Below are 21,601 nucleotides of genomic sequence, written 5' to 3'. Positions count from 1 at the left end.
AAAGTTCTAGTCAGTCTCAGTCATCCTACATCATAAGGAATCCTCAGCAAAGACGAATCAGCCAGTCGCAGCCAGTTCGTGGCAGGGATGAAGAACAAGATGATATAGTTTCAGCAGATGTGGAAGAGGTCAGTTTTCTAATTATTTTACTTCCTAAGCATGGCACCTGATGCATTAGCATATGCTTTAACACCTGATCCAAAAATGCATACATCAGGACCTCCAGTTTGCAAAACTGAAACTATCCCTTATGGTATTGTTGAGTCCATGAAATGCCGTAAGCATTTTACTTTCACAGAACTTTGTAATAAGCATTGTTTTGTATTCAACAGTAGTCTCTTCAGAGTATGAGATGTGCCTTCAGTTTGGCCAAATATGTGTTAGTCTACCAATAAATGGATCTGTAATATTCTTTGTATGTAATTTTACACTGTATTAGATCTTCCCATTAAAACACTTCGAAGGTATATGGTTACTAGAGGATGGTAACTCTTCAATGTATTGAAATGACTTCTGGGTTTTATAGTCAGTTTTATCCTTTCAGCATAAAAATCTAATATCCAAAGCTATTTCTCATTTGTGGGCATGGATTATTTTTTTTTTTTTATGATGCTGTGGCATCAACAACTGTAAACAACTACTGTGGCTGAAAGTTCATTTTCTGTTTATGTCAATTCAATTGTGAGACCATCTGAAATGTATTTCTGAAATGTATTTTCTTGTTCAGTAGTTATTTATATCAAATGCTGCACTTGTTTGTTTCTGAAAATATGTAAATCATGTTCTATATGGAATTTATTGTAACATAAAATTAAAATACTCTTCCCAGGTTGAGGTTGTTGAGGGGGTAGCTGGTGAGGAAGACCATCATGATGAGCAGGAAGAACATGGTGAAGAAAATGCTGAAGCAGAAGGGCAGCATGATGAGCACGATGAAGATGGTATGTGTAACATACATTGTGCACATTGCTGGTTGGGTTAACAAACTGTGCATCAAAAATGAGATCTTCATTGCCACCAGAGGTCGTGATCTATGAGACTGACATGAGCAGAGAGAATGAAAGGGTTTAGATGATTTTAGGGCAAAATTATGTACAGTTCGTATTAGGACCGTGCAGAAGCATTTTTGTTTTTCTTCATGCACGAGCAGAGAATATTGAAGTATCAAAAAATAAAAAAAAAAAAAGTTTTGGTACCAACTTCTGTTTTACCTTTTGTATTTGCTGCTGCTGACTGTATGGGTACAGTTTCTTACACAAACTCTTTGGATTGAAAAATAGTTTACTCTCAAATGGCTAATGATAGAGTAGTGGTTATAGTAGGTGTTCTCAAAAGGGATCTGAAGCATCATGGGCTGGTTTTCAAATCAGTCATATAACACTAAATTCTGGATCAAATTTTTAATAGATAAAATTCGTCCATTATGTATGAAACTTTTTTGCCATTAATGTCATTATCTTGTATGAGTCACTTTGGGATTAGGTTGCCCAAGGCTATGATAAAGAAAAAAATAACCTTTCTTACTGCGTCTTGTGTTTCCAGTTAGCTAATTTACAGGACAGGAAATGAGTTTATTTGCTTGCTGAGTATTCAGAACGCTCAATTTCAAAACTTAAAATTGAATAGAACCTGTATTTTTAGGTAGATCTACTTGAGAAATTTTTCAGTTTTCAGATGTTTCTTGGGTATTTGTTTGAAACAGCATGTGGTTAATTGTCCTAATATACATATGGGAAAAGTCATGAAGTCTTTTGGTTTTAGTGATGCCTTGAATCCTTCAAGCCTTAATTTTCAGCATGTGTGTGTTGAATGTATATGTGCAGTATTGAGTGAGAAGGCCAGGGATTGCTAACTGCTGGAAAATGAGGAAATAAGCTACAAGTATTGCTGCATATTTGCACTCTCTGTGCTCTTTCCCTGCGTATCTATTAGTTTTTGCTATAGCAAGAGGCTCTGGGTTTAGTTTAATGTCTTTGATCCACCACAGCCATTCTGTTTTTTTCTGTTTTTAAACATGAGATTTTTTTTTTATATTGTTTTTGTAGGCAGTGATATGGAGTTGGATTTGCTAGCTGCTGCTGAAACAGAAAGTGACAGTGAGAGTAACCACAGTAATCAGGACAATGCTAGTGGGCGCAGAAGTGTTGTCACTGCAGCTACTGCTGGGTCAGAAGCAGGTATGCCACATCATCTCGTGTTTCATCTAGCTGTTGAGGTGTTAAAACTAAGTTACTCAGGAGAAAGAAATGCTAGTGGTTTAATTCAGCTTTAATAAGGGCGGGGCTGTTTTCATCTAAAAAAACGTTATCCTTCATGTTCGGATCTGGACTCTATCTGGCATTCCAAAGATGCCCTGGAGAAATTATTTATTTTGTAGTTAGATTGAGCAGAGCAAGAATTACTTGATTATGACATTTCATAACAAATACCTTTTCCTTGTAATCTTATTTTCCCTTTCTTTTTCCTCTTCACCCACCTTCTTCTCTCCCACCTCCATCTTTCCATTTTTCTTGTTTTTCCTTTGCTTTTCCTTTGCCTGTAGTTGGAAAAAGCTATGCAGACATTTTCAGAACTTGTGCTAAAATTAGACCTGTTTTTTCTACTCTTACGAAGCTTCTGCCTGTGTTAGCTAGAAATTATCCAGTATTGTTGTGGAGGGCAATGAAATGTTTTCACTCATTTTTAGCGTAGAAGTTAGCTGTGGTTTAAAAGAAAATGTGTAACTTGGCCAGCCATTTTAAGGCTTCTTTGAAAGAAACTGCTGTGCTGTCCAGTTTGAAAGCCCAATTTTTGAACTCATTGCCTGGGGACAAAATCAGTGAAGATTTTAAGAATTGAATTGTTTCTTAATTTCTATTCTGAAACTCAGGTAATCTTAGTGGTTTGTTGTGAACCTGCTATGGAAAATGTACAGTATGTCGTAAGGATAGCTTGTTAAATTAGTAGTTGTGGCACCTTATAGTGTGTGTAGTTTGTTCTCGTGAAAACGTTTACAGTGATTACGTGATATGTGCATGTGTGTACACAGCTGTAGTTGTCAATTACTGCTCATTGCTTGTTTTCTTTAATAGGAGCTAGCAGTGTTCCGGCATTTTTTTCTGAAGATGACTCTCAATCAAATGATTCTAGTGACTCGGATAGCAGCAGCAGTCAGAGTGATGACATGGAACAGGAGACCTTCATGCTTGATGAGCCTCTGGAGCGAACCACAAATAGCTCACATGCCACTGGTGCTGCCCAGGCGCCCCGTTCGATGCAGTGGGCTGTACGTAGTACCCAGAACCAGCGAACGCCAAGCACTGCTCCTTCCGGCACATCTACCCCAGCAGGCAAGTATGAGCAAAATGCATGCGTGAATGTCAGTTAACTTGTGGCTTTACTCTCTTCTGTTTTCTTTTGTTCTCCTAAGAATGAAATGTTATGTATTTCTTTCAGAAGGATAGCAATGATATGTCTTGCCTGTTCCATTTCTGGGTTTGAATTTAACAAAAGGAGGGATCTAGTTTAGTTCTTGAGATGTTACTATCTACAGTAAGCAGACTCTTACAATTCTTTTTTGTAGGTAGTAACTTTTTAATAGGTGTAGTTGTTAAGGTCAGTAATATTTACAAGTTTTTTTTCTTTCCTAGAAATGTTAATTATATTGGTCAATACATAAAATGCATGGCAAAGCTTAAATTAATTAATGTCATACTTTTATATTTAGCGAGTTCAGCAGGCTTGATTTACATTGATCCATCAAACCTACGCCGGAGTGGTACCATCAGTACGAGCGCTGCAGCAGCAGCTGCAGCACTTGAAGCCAGCAATGCAAGCAGCTATTTAACGTCTGCAAGCAGTTTAGCACGAGCATACAGTATAGTGATACGACAGATATCTGACCTAATGGGTCTCATTCCCAAGTACAATCATTTAGTGTACTCCCAGATCCCAGCTGCAGTGAAGCTGACTTATCAAGATGCAGTTAACTTGCAGGTAAGAATATCCGGAAGCTTGCAGATAAGCATAATTTCAATATAGTGGAGTTTTTTTCTGAGGTAGAATGATGGGTTGTTGAGGTTGAATGGGACCTTTGGAGACTAGCTAGTCCAAATTCACTGCAGTCTAAGTGGAGAAGGCTTTTGAGGACTTTGAAATTCTCCACAAGTGAAAACTTCTCAACTAGTCTGCACAACTTACTGCAGTGCTGGACAGATCTCACAGTGAAAACAGTTTTTTCTTATGTTTAAATGAGTTTTCCAAGTATTTCAGTTTGCACCTGTTGCTCTCTGTCCATTCACTGGATACTGCTGAGAAGGCTTTTTACCTTTTCATCAGGTAAAGAGTCATTAAGAGCCTACTGAGTCAGTTTCTTGAGGCTAAATGGTACCAACTCTCCTGGGTTGCTCTTGTTTGAGAGAGAACATAGATTGAAGTAACTCTAGTTTAGTTTACTAATTCCATTAAATTGTTTGTGTATTTTTTTTAATTATATCAATATTCTTGTTTGACCTGAGTTATTGAGTCTCATAAGATATGCAAGTTAGCAAGGTCCAAATAATTGAGGTAAAGAATTTTCAAAATGTATTTGTTTGCTTTTGCTTCTTGCAGAGACATAATCATCTCTTCCCTCTTATTTACATATTTTTGGTACTGTGCTCTTGACTGTTGATCTTTGAAAGTACATGTGAAATGCAGAATGCACCTTTAGAGAAATAATTGGGAGGGAGAATTAGTAACTGGCATGCATAGGCAAAAACTAGTCTCAGACACTAAAAATGTCTGAAGGAGGAACTTCAGTGTTTTGACTGTGTTTATAGGTTTGAATATGGGAATACTATATAAAGGCAAATCAATACAGACTTCAGTACAGAAATCAGCTGTAAGAGTATTACTGCTGCTTTAGAGAGTTCAGGAATTCAAGCAGTGATATTTTTTTTTCTTGCTGTTAATAGTAGAGTGTTCTGGGGTGTGGAAACAATGTAATTACTTGTAGTTGTGCCGTGAGGTATCTGTATTGGCTGTATTTTCACAATGCAGTGGAAGGTTTTTGTTAGGGAGAGGATTGATGCATGGATGTTCCTGTCCTTCAGTGATTCCAGAATAAATATGTAGGGAAAGAAAGAAGAGAACCCAGATTAACTACTGACGGGGCCAAAATAAATTTCTGTGCAGAAGATTCTTTGTGGGAAAGTATTGTTCTGAGTAGAGATGGCATAATAAGTGCACAGGAGTGTTGTCTAGCTGAAGCAGTGAGTGGTGTGTATTGGTCTGTGGAACTCTGAGAGCTGAACTTTGATGTAGAAACAAAAATGGGGGTTGAGTTAGGGTTTTGTGAGTCTGCTGGATATAAGAAAATGTTTGAAGCATGAGGGATGCTTTTAAAGACCAGAATATAAAGAAGATTTGTGTTGAATCAAAAAAAAAAAAAAAAAGGGGGGGGGGAGGAGAGGAGAATAGAGGAGGGGATAGGTAGAATAAAAACTAATACAGTGGAGTTAGGAAATGGCAAGAAAAACAGGCTGCAGAGCTAATTTTGGGACCAAATGAGGAAAAGACTGAACTAGGAAGGGAAATCTTGCATGCAGGCATAGATCTGGACGTAGGTCTTAATTCTGTCTTAACGGAATTAGTTGTGAGTGGTGAAGGCTGGGGAACAGCATTCCAAGATGAGGACTGAAAAGCTACCAAAACAGTGGAAATTAAACCAAAATCCCCAGAATGTGTACACCTGGGAGGTCCTGTGTGGTTATAAGGTGAGAATTAGAAAAAGTGCCCAAAGAAAAGAGCGGGATGGTGAGAATGCTTTACGGACACCAGGCTAGTAAGTGATGAGATCTGTACACCTAAACAGTAAATCAACTGTTTCACTAAAGATTTCAGAATTTTTAAATTTTTTGACTCCTGGATGGGCTTTTACAACCTCTTTGTGGGAGAAGTGATGTAAATGTAAAAGCCATGGGTGAGGGCTTATGTTGAAATTGCATTCTTATCATCTAAATGTGTTGTTTGTAAAACTCACTAAATCTCATTCTGTATAGAATTATGTAGAAGAAAAGCTTATTCCTACTTGGAATTGGATGGTTAGTATAATGGATTCCACAGAAGCTCAGCTGCGTTATGGTTCTGCATTAGCATCTGCTGGTGATCCTGGGCATCCAAATCATCCTCTCCATGCTTCTCAGAACTCAGCCAGAAGGGAAAGAATGACAGCCCGGGAGGAAGCCAGCTTAAGAACACTTGAGGGAAGAAGGTATGAAAATAGTCTGTTTGCTGGATGTGGTATGAGTGTTGTTTTTATAGTCAAATCTTTACATTTGCAGACTTTTAAGGATTTACTTTGGTAACATAGCAGCAGTTTTGATGTTTGCTTTTTGTGTTGTTACAATTTAGTTTATTCTGATTTACTAGATTCATCTCAAGTATTAACTGTTAGTAATATATTGCACTTGAGCCACTAATGCATAGTGAAGCATGACATTGTGATCATTACTCTTATTGCACTTCTTTGAATTCTGACATCTGTATTTCAGATGCAGAGACTAACTTGGAAAGGATGCCTGTGCTGCCTAATTCCTTTGTATTCCTTTCTTTTCTTTCACCAGACGTGCCACTTTACTCAGTGCCCGTCAGGGAATGATGTCAGCACGTGGTGATTTCCTGAACTATGCGCTGTCTTTGATGCGTTCTCACAATGATGAGCACTCAGATGTTCTTCCTGTTCTTGATGTCTGTTCACTAAAGCACGTAGCTTATGTTTTTCAAGCCCTTATTTATTGGATTAAAGCGATGAATCAACAGACAACATTGGATACTCCTCAGCTGGAACGGAAAAGGTATCAAGTCTGACTCATAGAAACAAACTTTATTAAATGTTGTACATGCCCCCATCTTTCCATCTTTGGAGGTGGTAATCAGCAGCTCAAATACTTACGTTTGTCTATATACGTAAGTGACTCTGAAAGGAATGCCTCCTATTTATTTCTGTGGAAACTACAACAGATACAAAGAGCACAGTATTACTAATTGATAGAGCAGATTTTCAGCTACAGAACGCTTTTTTGACATGGTTACCACCATTACCTGTGTGCTTTTGCCAGTGATGAACAAAAGCAGGGCATACCACACTTGTAAAAATCTGACATAGTGGAGATGACCCACACTTTCACAGCTGCTATGATGGCATCATTGCTAGGTTGTGTAGCAACATTTTCCTATCTTTCATTGGCCTGAATAATGGAAGTCATAAGGTGCCAAATCCAGACTATACGGTGGGATGATAAGGACAGTCCAGCCAAAATTGATAGTGTCCTCTATGATCTTCAGATTGGTATGAGGCCTGAAATTGTGTTGCGAGAGAGAGACTCTGGCAGCTTGAGCCTTCAGCTTAGTCGATATCACAGTGCATCAATCGGAGTTGGTGGTTAATCTGGTTTCCAGGAAATCCGGAAGGTTGTAATGAAATAGGAGGCATTACTTTTGGACAGCCCTTGTGATTTCAGAACATATTTGAGAATCCATGTGCTGCCACAAATGAACACTAATCAAAGTTCTTGATCCTTTTTATAATACAGTAGAATCCATTTCTCTGGTAAACAATTCAGAAACCTGATTAATTTTGATATGATTTGCATTATTTTTTTAGGTTATCTAGCTTGTTCTACACAAGTGAATATATTATGGACTATTATTCACCTGTAATTCTTCCCCTAATTCAAGGTTCCCAGGTTTTTTTAATATTGGCATAGTCTTTAAAAAAGAACGTACCCACCGATGCCTTAAGCTTTAACTTCAGCTCAAGCTCTAGAGGTGGTCAAATGGGGTAACTGTGTAAGTAATGTAGTGATTATGTAATGAAAAGTACTCTACAGCTCTGAACACCACCTCCTCATGCAACAGCTCTACTTACTCACCAGTCATTTCAGAGTTCTTATTTATAGCTTGCAGATATAACTCTTGTTTAGGGTCTGGCTTTTTATTGACTTCTACAGCTGTAAATGCTTTTTATTCTTTTAGAACTCGAGAGCTTTTGGAGCTGGGTCTTGACAATGAAGATTCAGAACATGAGAACGATGACGACACCAATCAAAGTTAGTATACAGAAATGCTCCTTTAGCATGCTAAAATACAACACTTTTGTAGTGTTTTTGACCCAATTAGCTAGTTGAGACATTGAGTAAATTTTTTTTTTACTTGCTATTTCATCTACTCTCTCTCAAAGCTGCAGTTTGTGCCCTTACTTGGAGTTCTGCACAATTGCAGAATTCAGAATTTGAATTTGAGTTGAACTGTAGCAGTTGTGATCTGTTGAAAATGTTGCCAAAAGTAGTGAAGTGTGTATAGGGGAGCAGTGCACATTCAGTAAAATTTGTTGGAGTAAAAGGTATAAAAATGACAACTAAACAACTTAAATAAAAATGGGGGGGGGGGGGGGGGTGGATCAGCAGAAATGTCGTATAGAACTGTTAAAGTTATTGGGAGGTGGCTTGCATTCCTGCTCCTCCAGTCAGATAGCTAAGAAGGATGCTTAATTTTTGATAATTTATATTCTTTTTGCTTTTATAACTGAAAATTGAAGTGGCATCTCTCTGATGTTTAGGTGCCACGCTCAATGACAAAGATGACGACTCCCTTCCAGCAGAAACTGGCCAAAACCATCCATTTTTCAGACGATCAGACTCGATGACATTCCTTGGCTGCATTCCACCCAATCCTTTTGAAGTTCCTCTGGCGGAAGCCATTCCCTTGGCAGACCAGCCCCACTTACTACAGGTGACACCAGAGATAGCATTCGGGAAGATAACTGAACTTTACTTTTTCTTTTCTAACTGAAGTATATTATTTACCCAGAATGCTTTTGTTAATTTTCAGCCAAATGCTCGCAAAGAAGATCTGTTTGGTCGACCAAGCCAGGGTCTGTATTCATCTTCTGCCAACAGTGGGAAGTGCTTAATGGAAGTTACAGTGGATAGAAACTGCCTTGAGGTAGACTTAAAGATTTTATTATTTTAAACAATGCAGATAATTTAAACTAGTACCTTAATTCCCAAAAAAGATGCTTCAATTTATAGTAAAAATTTTAAGTAGCTTTCAGAACAATAATTTGAAAGCACTTTAAGTGTGAAAACTTTTGACTTCTATTTTAATTTCTACTTTTGTATTAATTTTTTTTGAAATGTAATAATTTGTATAGTTACTGATTAATAGCAGATTTTGGGCAATATTTTTATAAAGGCTACACCATGATCTATGTTAATTTTGAAATGCCATTTGAGTACTGATTTGTAATAAGAAATATTACTGTGGGGTAAATTTGACATACCTTCAGACTGAACATAGTGAAATAAGTATATGAAATATAAATGTAAAACAGGGAAACTGTTTCCTATTTGTTGAAACCATTGAGTTTGTGTATTATCAAAGCAATTGCAGTTATTTTTCTGTGTTGTAAGAATAATGTGTTTCCTGAAAAAGCCTTTGCTTTCAATAAACTGTAATTAACTTTAACTTTTCCTTGTTTAGGTTCTTCCAACTAAAATGTCTTATGCAGCCAACTTAAAAAATGTTATGAGCATGCAAAATCGGCAGAAGAGAGAAGGAGAAGAGCAAAATGTGCCTACAGAAGAATCAGAGAGTTCAAAACCAGGACCTTCAGCTCATGACCTTGCAGCACAACTGAAAAGCAGCTTGTTGGCAGAGATAGGACTGACAGAAAGCGAAGGGCCACCTCTCACATCTTTCAGGTAGTTGGACTTAAAATTACTATCTGAAATGCTACTGAACTGATAAAAGGATATTTAGGACTCTAAAATCTTTTAAATTAAAACGGGTATTTTTATTTAGTTTGAATGTGTTGTTTGTATTTAGTAGCTTTTAAATGAACAGTTTGCACAGACTTCGAGACTGTTCAACTACTAAAAACCCTTTACTACCTGACTTTCTTCTGCATACATAGTATGACTTATTAGTAAGCCATGTGAAAAATGGGAATTGACAGCTTCCCATCTGTGTCTTTAGATAGCAGCTCCATTTTATGCAGCTAGGGATTGAACAGTCTTCATTTAGAGTTAGCGCTTATTTTTTTTTTTAAACAAAATTTTCAGTTGAAGGCAGCCCCAGAAGAGTGCATTCCAAGAAGCAATGAAGTTGCATGCTTTTGGAGTAATTATCTTTTTGAAGCAGGATTTGAATTTCAGCTGTAGTAGTGTTCTATTTTTGCAACTGTTAGCCAACATAAATTTAACTTCTCTGTTTAAATCAACATGTATTATAGGAGACAGATAACTTAATAAAGGCTTTAGGATTAGGAGAAGTAACCATTAAGTTATCATGGAGAGTAGACATCCAGCTTAATTACTTTCTATGAAATTAAAGTTCATTTGACTGGCTTCATAAAAATTACATGCTTAAGTAGTTGTGAATATTTAAAACCTAGAACCACTAAAATTGGTGCTAAAATTTGCAACAATACACAAAATCCTGAGCCTCAATAGAGGATTCTCAAGCATAGCTGTAGGAGCAAGGAGTCATGTTTAGAAGTTTGGGGATTATAACATAGAACTGAAAAGTACTAACTTCTTAAAAATCTTAAGGTTTATAATTAGCATTTCAGTATGAATGTCCTGTCTGCTCTTCCTGTTTAAAAAGGAGAGCTGTAATGCACCTTTACATAAAAGGAGGAATGACATCCAGAAAGTTTTTTCATCTTTCTTTCACCTGTGGCACAACGTGTGGGATAATGTTTCATTCTCATGACCACATTTTGAGAAGAATTCTGAATTGAAAAAATCAACTGATCTAAATTACTGAAAGTTCTTAGTCTGGAGACAATGTCTAATCTAAGTAAATAGAGCTCACAACTTGTTTATTGGAGTGGAGGAGGAAAGACTCCATTATGTCAGCGTTTTTTATATTTTTCTCCTTGGTAAATCTGCTAGATTTTCACATTCAATTTATTTTGAAGGCTTTTTTCCTCCATTGTAATTGCTGCGAAGTAGTCTTACTCATTCTTTGTTCATTCCAAATGCATATCGAGTTATTAGCTCCTTCATATGCTGATACGTAGTAATTGATTAGCACAGTAGGCAAAAGCCATTTTTAACTGGCCACACTCTAGGGCATTGTAAAACCAGGCTCAGTGTTTTATAATTCCATATATATTAAGCCGAGTTGTATTGGTTAAGCCTGTACAGTACGTGGAAAGACCTCTCAAGAGGATTTATGATCAGATTACCTTACTGTAGATAACAGGTTTTATTATTTAAAGTGTATTGGTTTTATCTGTGAGTGCAGTGTAGAATGTTTTAACTCGCATCTTGCTTAGCTTGTAATTAGCATGATCCTTTGAGCTCTACTCCTCTAGAGTGTAGTTGGGTGACAGACTAGTTTGTCAGAAATCAAGAACTTACTTGGAGGCAAGATGTTACATAAAAAGTAGAAGTGCACCAAATGTATCTAAATTTAATTTTATTTTATATCCTTCTTTTCTCAGACCACAGTGTAGCTTCATGGGCATGGTTATATCTCATGACATGTTGCTGGGACGTTGGCGTCTTTCTTTAGAGTTGTTTGGTAGAGTATTCATGGAAGATGTTGGAGCAGAGCCTGGATCGGTATGTACTTTTTAGTAGGAAAACAATTATTTTTCCAACTAACTATGAACTTCTCTTATTCTAATGTTATTTTTTTATTTTAAGATCCTGACTGAACTAGGTGGCTTTGAAGTGAAGGAATCAAAGTTCCGCAGGGAGATGGAAAAACTTAGAAACCAGCAGTCCAGGGATTTAACGTTGGAGGTAAAAAATGTTAGTTGTTCTTCCAAATTTGTCTCATTGGAAGTTGAACCATAAGACGTTGCGTTAACTTAATAGATGAAGCTATGTTTCAGAATCTGCAAGCAGTTGTCTTAAACCTTACTATGTGAGCTGTGTTGTGATTATGGTGTAGTTTTTCATTATCTATTTGGTATTTTTTGAATCTATGCAGAAGTGTCCAGATGCTTCCTTGTGAAGCTGAAATTCTCTCGATATGATGGTTATAAAGAACAGGAAAAAAAAAGTTTTGTGTTTTTTTTTTTTTTTCACTAGGTTGATCGAGACAGAGATCTTCTAATTCAGCAGACCATGAGGCAGCTCAACAATCATTTTGGTCGCAGGTGTGCCACCACTCCGATGGCTGTCCACAGAGTAAAAGTTACTTTTAAAGATGAGCCCGGTGAAGGCAGTGGTGTAGCACGGAGCTTTTATACAGCCATTGCACAGGCTTTTCTGTCAAATGAGAAACTGCCAAATCTAGATTGTATTCAGAATGCCAACAAGGGCACCCATACAAGTAAGTGAAATACTGCAGTTAATTTACAGATAGTATTCATTAAAGCATCAAATGCTTTTTTTATATGTTAAAATGCTTTCTGTTCAGTCAGCATAGGAACTGTGAAAATTGTGTATGTTATTTCTCTGAGGCAAGAAAATGGATTTTTTTGTGTTTTCAGAACAAGAAGTTGATGGTTTTTCTAGAAATGAGTCCACTTCAGAAGTTCTTAGCTTTTTTGAGCATTTTTCTCTCCAGTAGATTATCAAGATTTTATGTCAAGATTTTACTTAGTGCAAACTTTTAAGTTGACTGCTGCATCTGGCTTGTCACGAATATTTGTAAATGGTTTTTGAAACTGTGCAAACTTTTGAGATCTCTTTGCATTTGTAAGTTCATACAAACACTTCAGGTTCCTTTCTTAAGCGTGGCTGAGCCTGGATCACTGCGTTCTTTCATGTCTTTCAAACTGCCTTCCAAAACTACATCCTTCTTATACTGAAATTTAGGACGGAGAGAGAAGTATAAAAATACTGAGGGTTATGGTTTTTTTTTCTTTCTCCTTAAGGTCTTATGCAGAGATTGCGAAATAGGGGGGAGAGAGATCGAGAGAGGGAGCGCGAGAGAGAAATGCGGAGAAGTAGTGGCTTAAGAGCTGGTTCTCGGAGAGACAGGGATAGGTAAGTGATACATTCTGAGTTTGTTGGAGCTGATTGGTCAAATGGAATAACTGCCTGGGTTATCTTCAGAAAGATACTTCTGCTTACTCAAATGTCTTTTTCACTTTCAAGACCAAATTATATTGAATTTAAAGAAATAGCCACATATACTTTTTTAAAAGATTATGTAGTTGATACTAGTATTGATAGGTAGTCTCAACAGTATGCCATAAATCTCTCTGTTAAAACACTTAACAACAAACTTGTGTACTAGCATGAAGTTATGGGGTGGTTTAGAAACAGTATTGTCATTGGTGACACACTTGACTGCTTCATCTAAAGTACTGATAGTATCAAAATATCTGTTTTATTTTGATTCTCTGACTCTGAATAATTCTACATAGCTATGAGAAATATTCCTGATATAAAATCTAATGCTATTTAGAATTTGTGTGTGGGGGAATAAAAAAAAGAAAAAAGTCCAGAGTATTTTTATTTCCTCTAAAATTAGTATAAACTGCTCTAACTTTTTTTAAGGGACTTTAGAAGACAACTTTCCATTGACACAAGGCCTTTTAGACCAGCATCAGAAGGAAATCCTAGTGATGATCCTGATCCACTTCCTGCACATAGACAGGCGCTTGGAGAAAGGCTCTACCCTCGAGTGCAAGCAATGCAGCCAGTATGTCTTAGCTAGTACATTAAATGATATGTCAAGTATCCCTCATCATTCAATTGAAAAATTAATTTCCTAGTCAATTACTAACTTACCTGAACATAGTTGAACATGTATGCCTGCTTTGTATTCTTTAGGATATTCTTCAGATTTTGCTTCTGTAATTTGTCATGTAGCCTGTAAGGTATCTTGTAATGCATTCTGTATTTTAATTCCTTAAACTTTCATAAAACTGTATTTGAAAATGAGAGAACTGGCAGAGAATAGTAACGTGTCATTCTGTATCTCCAGGCATTTGCAAGTAAGATCACAGGAATGTTGTTGGAATTGTCCCCTGCTCAGCTGCTTCTGTTATTAGCTAGTGAAGATTCCCTTAGAGCAAGAGTTGATGAAGCAATGGAACTCATTATTGCACATGGCAGGTAAAGTATTGAGGATTCTGTAAGAGGTGAAATCTGATTTTGTGGTTAAAGCACTTTGTACTGTGCTGAATTTAACTGATACATATACCTTACTCATTGCTTTGTTCTAGACTTTTTTCTTTGGATAAGTGACTTGTTGACTTTGGTTTAATTAAATGTCTGGTTTCAGGATATTTCTTATTGTGAAATTAAATCATCATTTGCCTTTTTTTTTTTTTTTTCCCCTGTCAAGGGAGAATGGTGCTGATAGTATATTGGATCTTGGAATGCTAGACTCTTCAGATAAAGTGCAGGTAACGTACTGATGCTTAAATAGAAGGAGGAGATCCAGTTATCAGTTAATTTTAGAAACTGGCTGGAGTAGTCTCATCATGCAGCGCAGAGTTCTATGTAATTATCTTGTGGAGTTATCAAGAATATATCTTTACTCAGATAAAGAGGTTTTTTTTGCTATTTGTTTATGCCTTTGAAAAGATTAAGTAGTAATCACTCAAAAAATATAAAACATTACCATTATAAAATGTAATCTTTGAGTTGGATTGCAAGAGCTTGCTGAAGTGGCTTGGTAGCTAGAAGTACATTTGTGAATTACTATTCTGGCTTTCAAAACAGGAGAATAGAAAGCGACATGGTTCCAGCCGCAGTGTAGTAGATATGGAATTAGATGATACAGATGATGGGGATGATAATGCACCACTTTTCTACCAACCTGGAAAACGAGGTTTTTATACACCGAGACCTGGTAAAAACACAGAAGCAAGGCTGAATTGCTTCAGAAATATTGGCAGGTATGTGATTAACTTACTTGTCTGAAAAAAATATAAAAGATGAGTATTCAAAGTATCAAGGAAGAGTGCCGTTGATGCAGGCTGCAGAAACTTCATTTATACTTTATTTGCTCTGTATCTTGCTCTGGGTGCTGAATAGTGGAGGATTTGCACACCTGGATATTTCTTTTTGTGTTGTAATTCATCTTTTCTTAAGCTTTTATACTGCAGAAAATACAATGTCCACAGTTTTCTTTTGTGGATCGATAGGACTGGGAAGCTTAATTCTTATTTTAAATTTTTTAATCTGAAAAATTGCCAGTGTAACTTGTGTCATACTAAAACAAAAATCATGTTTATTTTCAGAATCTTGGGATTGTGCCTGTTGCAGAATGAGCTGTGTCCTATCACATTAAATAGACATGTAATCAAAGTTCTTCTTGGCAGAAAGGTAAGTTAATCATAGAAACTTAAATTTGATTTATTCATGTAGAAACTCATCTTTAACTGCTTTTTCTTCCTTGTGTGCATTGACTTGTAGAGTTAGTCCTGGAACTGTAAGTATGCTTTTAACTTGAAGTTATTTTATTTTAGATTGTGAAATGAGTAGATCTAATTGAAGTCATGTATTTGACTAAGATTGAAGGATTTGCAGTAGGTTAGCCTTTGAGTTAGCCCTAAGACTGATGACTTGAAGAGGACAGTACCTCTGGACTGTATCAACATCACGTGTTACCCAAAAACATTTTCCTACTTGATGGAACTAATTGAATTGGATTATAATTAGAATTTTTTCTCAAGTGCAGGGATAAATTAATTCAGATTAATTGTAATCTAAAATTTGGCAAAAATGCCCTTCCTTCCTGCTTCCCTTCCTACCTGCCCCCCCAAAAACCCAGCACTTAATCCTGCACATTTCATTCATTAGTTAAGAGCACTGTAAGATTTCTGATGCAAAAACTTAAGCTGAAGTTTGTTAATGTTGGCCTTTTGTAACAGAAAACAATTCTGATCCCATAACCAGTTACTCAGTGTATGTATGATCTTAACAAATAGTGACAAGAAGATATGTTGTCTCCCCAAAACCTTCCAAGAGAGGTTGCCCTTGAGGGCTTTCTTTTTGAATATATATTTCTTCCAGTTAAATATTCAGTACACCCCAGGATATTTTAGTTAGTTAATAATGGATTACTTTTTTTTACAGCCTGATAATACACAAAGCAAGCAACAGCAACAAATAGGTGGTGTTATACTAATTTTTGGAAGCTGCAGTATATGTCAGTCATTATATGTCTAACAGCAGTACATACTTAAGTGGAGAATAGTCTTTCAGTGTTTTGGAGCACTGATGCAAATTGCTTCCAACTTCAACCAGCCACCATCAAATCTGTACTGCTCTAAGTGGTATGTAGAAGAATTTCTTAAAAACAAAGTCCCCTCATACCTCTCCAAAAACAAGAAAACAAACAGAAGTCCCCAAACTATTAGATTTCTTTATAAGCTCTATGCCCATAATAGCAGGAAAGGCTTTACAAGTCTGTATGTTCTGCTCATGAACTTGAATTGAGTATTATTAAGCATCTTCAACAGCATGCTGAAAATAGGAGCTTGACTGCTGTTATTTTTAAGTGTTTGTATGCTTTGTTACATGAGTTATTTTGCATTGTTACATGTGCATTGTTGTATACTAGTGTTTAGGCACAGGTCAGATTTTGAATATATCTGTAACTAAAGGTATTGAGGTTTTTTTGTTTTTTTTTTAATAGGTGAACTGGCATGACTTTGCTTTTTTTGATCCAGTTATGTATGAAAGCCTTCGGCAGCTTATACTTGCTTCCCAAAGTACAGATGCTGATGCAGTGTTTGCAGCAATGGATTTAGCATTTGCAATAGACCTCTGCAAGGAGGAGGGTGGAGGGCAGGTAAGGACAAAAAGCTGTCCCACTGTAACTTCAGAATTTTATAACTTATGCATGCTGTCTTGTACATATAATGTAGCTCTTAGAAGATCAGCTTTGAAACCTTACACCTTTTTCTAGATTCAAATGCAGCATTCTCTTTAGACACTGAAGTATGGTTTGTTCTGTTTGGTTGAGTTTATCTGTCTTTCCTTGAAGGCGGTGAGGTAGAGCCTACCATAAAACCTACAAAACGACATTAGCATGTAGTAGTAACAGTACTAGTAGTAAATTTTATTTCAGTTTGGAGAAATGTTAAACTATAAATCACCGATCAACGTACATGTCTGTTGTAATAATAGTCTCTTTTTGTCCTTCTTTCCTGCAATGATCTTTGATAATTTGCCATAGGTTGAACTTATTTCCAATGGTGTAAATATACCAGTCACTCCTCAGAATGTTTATGAATATGTCCGGAAATACGCAGAACACCGAATGCTGGTAGTAGCAGAACAGCCTCTGCATGTAAGTTCTTGGTGGAGTGTTGTGGGCTTTTTTTTTTCCTCTCTTTCCTCAGTATGGTATTGCTAATCAGGTTCTTTTTGAAGTGTGACAGCTTGATTAAAAAGACCTTTTTTTGGTTGTAGTTGCACCTCTAGTTATGTGGTGCTGTGAAGAATGACCAATTTTTTTTAACATGATCAAAGATAATTCCTTTTAAATGTGATCTCATTGGTTAAGTATATATGATTGCTCCTTGAGCTTAAATGGCCTCTTGGAATTCTTGCTTTGGGTTTAGCAGCTACTTTATACTAGTCATCTCCGTCACCTTTTGTTTAGCCTTACAGGCAAAAATGTATATAAATCACCTTGAACTACTTACTTGATTGTATTTTTGCTTTAAAAGGAAGAATCTGTTATGACACACAACTTTGTTCTGTCACACAACTTTGTTCTGTTTTACTGGTGTAGCAAAAAACCTATTAATTTAATGACTGTAAAAATATATTAAAAACATTGAGTTTTGAAGCTCTTTTATAAGAATGGCATACTACACCTAAATGTGGTAATTTCTGCTGCAGTTCTGAGGCTAGCAGATTCTAGATTACTTCTGTGCAGATTAGGTCAAAAATTCTACAAAAAAAAAAAGTGTTCCAGGAATTAAATCACTCGGTCTCCGTGTCTGCATGAATTAATAAGTATTTCAACACTCTCTTTATTATAAGAGTTGAAAATTGTAACACTTACATTGAAACATGGATGTATGTGTACACACACATGCATGTGTATTACATTTTTAGAGCAGGAGAGCCATGTGAGTGACTGGGGAAGCAAAGTGGAATTAAGATGCGATGTGCATTTTGTAACTCTCATTAGATTCAGTATAGGTCAGTAAAATATCTGATATTTTCAATGATAGAATATAATTTGCTTCTGCTCCTGTAATTAGTGCAATAGTAGCTCAAACCATTACTATTTTCTTTTGCAATCATATACTTGTACTGCTCTGCTGCTTAATTTGCTGCAGTTCTTTGTTTCTGAAGATTGGCATGTCAGATTGTAAAGCTTTGACAGAAAAGAAGAGCCAAGAGTATAATACATTTAAGTTGATAGGGAATTGGACATGGAACTTGTCCAGTAAATGATATGACTGTAATGTGAATCTTGTGGTTTTCACTTAAGGCAATGAGGAAGGGTCTTCTGGATGTACTTCCAAAGAATTCATTAGAAGATTTGACAGCAGAAGATTTCAGACTTTTGGTAAATGGCTGTGGTGAAGTAAATGTGCAAATGCTTATCAGCTTTACCTCTTTCAATGATGAGTCAGGTATGAAACAACTTATCTCTGCAACTCTGTTTCAGTAACTTTAATGCTGTCTGTTCTACATGAAGTTCCCAGCTTTAAGCTGAAACTACCTCTTAAAATTTGTCATCAGTTGCTAAGTCACTCAAATTGATGACAAAATTTCTGTGGTCTTTCATATACCTTTTAGAGTATTTACTTTGAGTCAAGGCAAAAAAAAAAAAAAAGGCACGTTTTTCCAACTTCGCTGTCACTTGGTGTGAGATAAAAGAATTATGTTACTGGTAGCACGTCTTTCCTTCTGGAAGTTCTGAGCTAATGCTAGAACTATAAGTGTGATGTATGCAGTCTAATGTCTTAAGTTTTTTAAACTCTACTTAGCTTGTACTGGACTTTTTGGTTGGGAGGATGTGATACACTGAGGTATGACAGACTTAGCCTTTATACTCAAAAGTGTGTGTATTAGTTTTGAAATGAGTCTGTCTCCAGTATCAGAGACTGGCTGAGATTCAACTTGCATGCAGTATATTTAGAACAGATCTCTTAATATTTATTGTTTGGTGCACCAACTGAATTACCTAAATACACAACGTGTATTGTTTTTTCTCATAGGAGAAAATGCTGAGAAGCTTTTGCAGTTCAAGCGTTGGTTTTGGTCCATAGTTGAGAAGATGAGTATGACAGAAAGACAAGATCTGGTAAGTTGTTCATTCTTAGTGGAAACGTGCAGAACAGCTGGGATTACTTTTGTATCATTACTGTTCATTCGGTGTGTATACCTACAAAGACTTTGTATGCTAACAGTAAGGTGGCAGACTATAGTAGTAAGAATTGGTTAAACTTTGGGTTCTGGAAACATGAGGTGTGAATCCTAGACCTTGCAGCTGGAAGTAAATGTGGTGTTTCCATGCCCTTATTTACAAATCTGTTATGTGGAAGCATGCTCACGTTCTTTGCGAAGTAGTTCTTAAGCTAAGTTACTGTTGTTAGTCAACTGTTTTGTGGGCTGGTATACTAGATTTCTTGACATTGATTGATTTTTTTTTTTTTTTTTTTTTTCTTTCCCTGGATTGGTTGCTCTCTTAACTTCTGTGTATCCTGAGGGCAATGCATGTGTCCTGTCTCTAAGATGTCAGTAATGATATCATCTCCTTTTTCTCAAAGCCCTTTCAGAATAGCTGATGAGAAGCATGAAAGAAAAAGATTCTGTTTCACTTTGGAAAACTTGCCTGTACATTGTATCCATTCGCTTCTTAAAACTCCTTGCATTTAACTTACTACTTAAGGTACTATCTTTCCTTTACGATTTGCTAACAGGAAACAAGGACTAATCTGAAAAGTGGAAAATCTGGAGCATAATTGTTAAGGAATATCTCTAATTATACTTTAGTAGTGACTCTACTCTGCAAGTCATTATTTGACCCTTGAGAAATAGTCTCCATTGTTGATTTCTGTCTATACAAGTGCTATATCACCTGGTCATGAACCAGCTAGGGAGCAATTTTTGATGTGAGAGGTTTTTTTTGGGTTTTTTTTTTTTTGAGTTTCATATTGTTGACAGTTAAAATCTTCCCAAATGGAGCTGAGGGCATCATATTTACTGAGGATTTCTTGATGCAGGATCATCTTGAGCGCTGCTTTCATTAGTTTTAGCAGGAGGGTATAATATAATGAGCAGCACAGGAAAGGGAATGAAGGAAGCTATTACAGAAGTATACAGCATGAGCACTGAGTTGAGTTGGCATACTGACAGGACTGTACTGTGATCAAACTACTGCGAATATTCTGTGCAGTTTTTTTTTTTTTAAACCTATGTCACAACAGTCATTTGTATGCAGTGTGACTTGTAGCCTTGCCCATCACAACTTTAAATGCTGTCTTCTTTTTATCAGGTTTACTTCTGGACATCAAGTCCATCATTGCCAGCCAGTGAGGAGGGATTCCAGCCCATGCCATCAATCACAATAAGACCACCAGATGACCAACACCTTCCTACAGCAAACACTTGCATTTCTCGCCTTTATGTCCCACTCTATTCCTCTAAGCAGATTTTGAAACAGAAGTTGTTACTCGCCATTAAGACCAAGAATTTTGGTTTTGTGTAGAGTATAAAAAGTGTGTATTGCTGTGTAATATTACTAGCTAAGTTTTGTAGATTTTTCCATTTGTCTATAAAAGTTTATGAAAGCTAATGCTGTCATACCCCTGGTGGTACTTTAAAGATTTAAATGCAGACATTCCTGTACTAAATTTGTAATGTAAAGGCCTAAGGAGCACTGGCAATATCTGATTGCAACAGTTTGCTAGTCAATAACTCCTTGGACTAACCCCAGCCAAAGATGACAGCAGAACAATATAATTTACACTGTGATTTATCTTTTTGCTGAGGGAAAATATGTAAAATGTTCTGAAAATTCACTGCTGCCTTTGTGGAAAGTGTTTCAGCAAAGGTTCTTGTATAGAGGGAGTAGGGAATTTCAAAATAAAAAATTAAGTATGTTCTGTGGTTTATTTTAACTTTTTTATGGTGTTTAATTTGTGGTTGGCTGCGGTTGTGTACCATGTATATTGAACTTGTAAAAAAAAAAAAAAAAAAAAAAAAGAAAGAAAAAAGTTCCTGACAGCTCAGATCCCAGAGTTGTGATCGTTCACTTTTGAAACCACTTTCACTGCAATTTTTGCTCTAGCTGCATTGAACTCTGGCACATCAGATGCCACCACTAATATTTTGCATGTAATCTGTACCTCCAGCGTTTTGGGTTTTTTTTTTTGTACATATGCTGAGGCCAATGCACAGTATTTCATAGTTCACAATCAACATTTTGTATCCCTTTTTCAGTGAACAGACAGTCAGGAGATTGTTCCACTACCAGTTCTAACCCAACACTTGTACTACATTGTCTAACTATGTAAACTCAGCCTGGGCACTTTCTGGTAACTGTAAAATGTTTATAAGATCATGATTATCGAAGATACTTTTTTGGAAAACTTTAATGTTCGTGAGCAGCTTAACTTCTTTTGTATCTAGCATTTTTTTAAGTATCTTGTTACAGTTTTTTAATAAAGAAATTACAGACAAAATACCAA

General features: G+C 36.4%; 1 protein-coding gene across 16 annotated transcripts in view; it reads left to right on the top strand.

Annotated features, from left to right (window-relative positions):
* Positions 1–21,601, top strand: part of UBR5 (ubiquitin protein ligase E3 component n-recognin 5) — a 78,951-nt gene extending 57,350 nt beyond the window's left edge. For 11 of the 16 annotated variants that reach the window (XM_085221513.1, XM_085221516.1, XM_085221507.1 and 8 more), the window contains 25 exons: positions 5–128; positions 830–941; positions 2,046–2,177; positions 3,072–3,329; positions 3,707–3,975; positions 6,021–6,232; positions 6,585–6,815; positions 7,996–8,069; positions 8,579–8,751; positions 8,830–8,964; positions 9,502–9,722; positions 11,471–11,591; positions 11,676–11,774; positions 12,066–12,309; positions 12,857–12,968; positions 13,485–13,629; positions 13,915–14,045; positions 14,278–14,338; positions 14,658–14,833; positions 15,179–15,263; positions 16,579–16,734; positions 17,122–17,235; positions 18,394–18,538; positions 19,127–19,212; positions 20,407–21,601. In XM_085221513.1, the coding sequence (XP_085077639.1) occupies positions 5–128; positions 830–941; positions 2,046–2,177; positions 3,072–3,329; positions 3,707–3,975; positions 6,021–6,232; positions 6,585–6,815; positions 7,996–8,069; positions 8,579–8,751; positions 8,830–8,964; positions 9,502–9,722; positions 11,471–11,591; positions 11,676–11,774; positions 12,066–12,309; positions 12,857–12,968; positions 13,485–13,629; positions 13,915–14,045; positions 14,278–14,338; positions 14,658–14,833; positions 15,179–15,263; positions 16,579–16,734; positions 17,122–17,235; positions 18,394–18,538; positions 19,127–19,212; positions 20,407–20,619 (3,829 nt within the window). In that variant the 3' untranslated portion in view covers positions 20,620–21,601. The remainder of the gene's footprint in view (positions 1–4; positions 129–829; positions 942–2,045; positions 2,178–3,071; positions 3,330–3,706; positions 3,976–6,020; positions 6,233–6,584; positions 6,816–7,995; positions 8,070–8,578; positions 8,752–8,829; positions 8,965–9,501; positions 9,723–11,470; positions 11,592–11,675; positions 11,775–12,065; positions 12,310–12,856; positions 12,969–13,484; positions 13,630–13,914; positions 14,046–14,277; positions 14,339–14,657; positions 14,834–15,178; positions 15,264–16,578; positions 16,735–17,121; positions 17,236–18,393; positions 18,539–19,126; positions 19,213–20,406) is intronic. The other 5 variants (XM_085221518.1, XM_085221517.1, XM_085221514.1 and 2 more) reach the window with 1 other exon arrangement.

The sequence above is a fragment of the Meleagris gallopavo genome, chromosome 3, assembly GCF_905368555.1.
Source record: "Meleagris gallopavo chromosome 3, MGAL_WU_HG_1.1, whole genome shotgun sequence".
Lineage (NCBI taxonomy): Eukaryota > Metazoa > Chordata > Aves > Galliformes > Phasianidae > Meleagris > Meleagris gallopavo.
This window is presented reverse-complemented; position numbering and strand designations above follow the sequence as displayed.